At 25.7% G+C, this 1,095-nt stretch overlaps 1 protein-coding gene across 1 annotated transcript in view; it reads left to right on the top strand.

The window, feature by feature from the left end:
• LOC105622036 (neural Wiskott-Aldrich syndrome protein) overlaps positions 1-530 on the top strand; it is a 32,157-nt gene extending 31,627 nt beyond the window's left edge. The window contains 1 exon segment of the mRNA XM_012203474.1: positions 282-530. Within this exon segment, the coding sequence (XP_012058864.1) occupies positions 282-530 (249 nt within the window).
• The last annotated feature ends 565 nt before the right edge of the window (positions 531-1,095 follow it).

Below are 1,095 nucleotides of genomic sequence, written 5' to 3' on the forward strand. Positions count from 1 at the left end.
AGAGAGAGAGAGAGAGAGAGAGAGAGAGAGAGAGAGAGAGAGAGCGAGAGAGAGAGAGGAGCAAATAGAGGGAAAAAGAGAAAAAGAGAAAGAGAAAAAAGAAAGATGGCCAACAAAATCTAAATATATTTTTATTTCAATAATTGTACATTATTCAAAATTTTTTTTGTAAATTAAAAAACAACGAAATAATCTCTATTTTAATCTTAACTACATCGGAAACATTAGCGTAATTTATTGTGTTATGTACATTTGTTTGTAATAGATGTTTTATTTTATAGAAAGTCGATAAAACAGAAATAAAACCAGCATTAATTGAGGATTCAAGAGGTGAGTTACTACGACAAATACGTGAAGGCATTGAATTGAAACCTGTTCGAAACGAAGTAAAATCGAATTCAATACCTGCACTTCGTGGTGGCTTGGCCGATGCATTATCTAGAGCTCTAGCTGAACGATCTCGTGCAATTCATAGTGAAAGTGAAGAATCCACTAGTGATACTACCGATGATGATGAATGGGATGATTAAATCAGGTTAGTTAATTAATTTATGTATATATATATTTCACACACACACACAATTTACTATATTATCTTTACTGATTATATTAATTTTTCATGATTATATTAATAAAGGTTATATTAATATAGGATTATATTAATATAGAATTATATATTAATAAAATAATTAATATATATCAATTTTTCCAGATAAAAAGTTAATTGAAATGCTATAATAACATATTACTGTGATAAATGCATTATTAAGACGTTAATAAAAATTATCTATAAATATGAAATGTGAATGATTCAATTTTAATATCTGAAGAAAAGTATAAAAATTGGACAAAAATATTTAAAACGAATTATTTATAAAATTTAAAATAAAGGCATTACACACACAAAGAATAGGGCAGGTAAGAGCAAGAAAGTGTTGTAGTTTAGTAGTTTATAAATTAAAGTTACTGTGTTTGGTATAAGTGTTAATATATAAACATTTTTTAATTAGTGGAGTTAAAAAAATGTCTTTATACAAACTTTATTTTGATACAATTACTTAAAATTATAAATAGAATTATTCTTCAAAGACATTT

This window comes from Atta cephalotes (genome assembly GCF_000143395.1).
Source record: "Atta cephalotes unplaced genomic scaffold scaffold00002, whole genome shotgun sequence".
In the NCBI taxonomy this organism is placed as follows: Eukaryota; Metazoa; Arthropoda; class Insecta; order Hymenoptera; family Formicidae; genus Atta; species Atta cephalotes.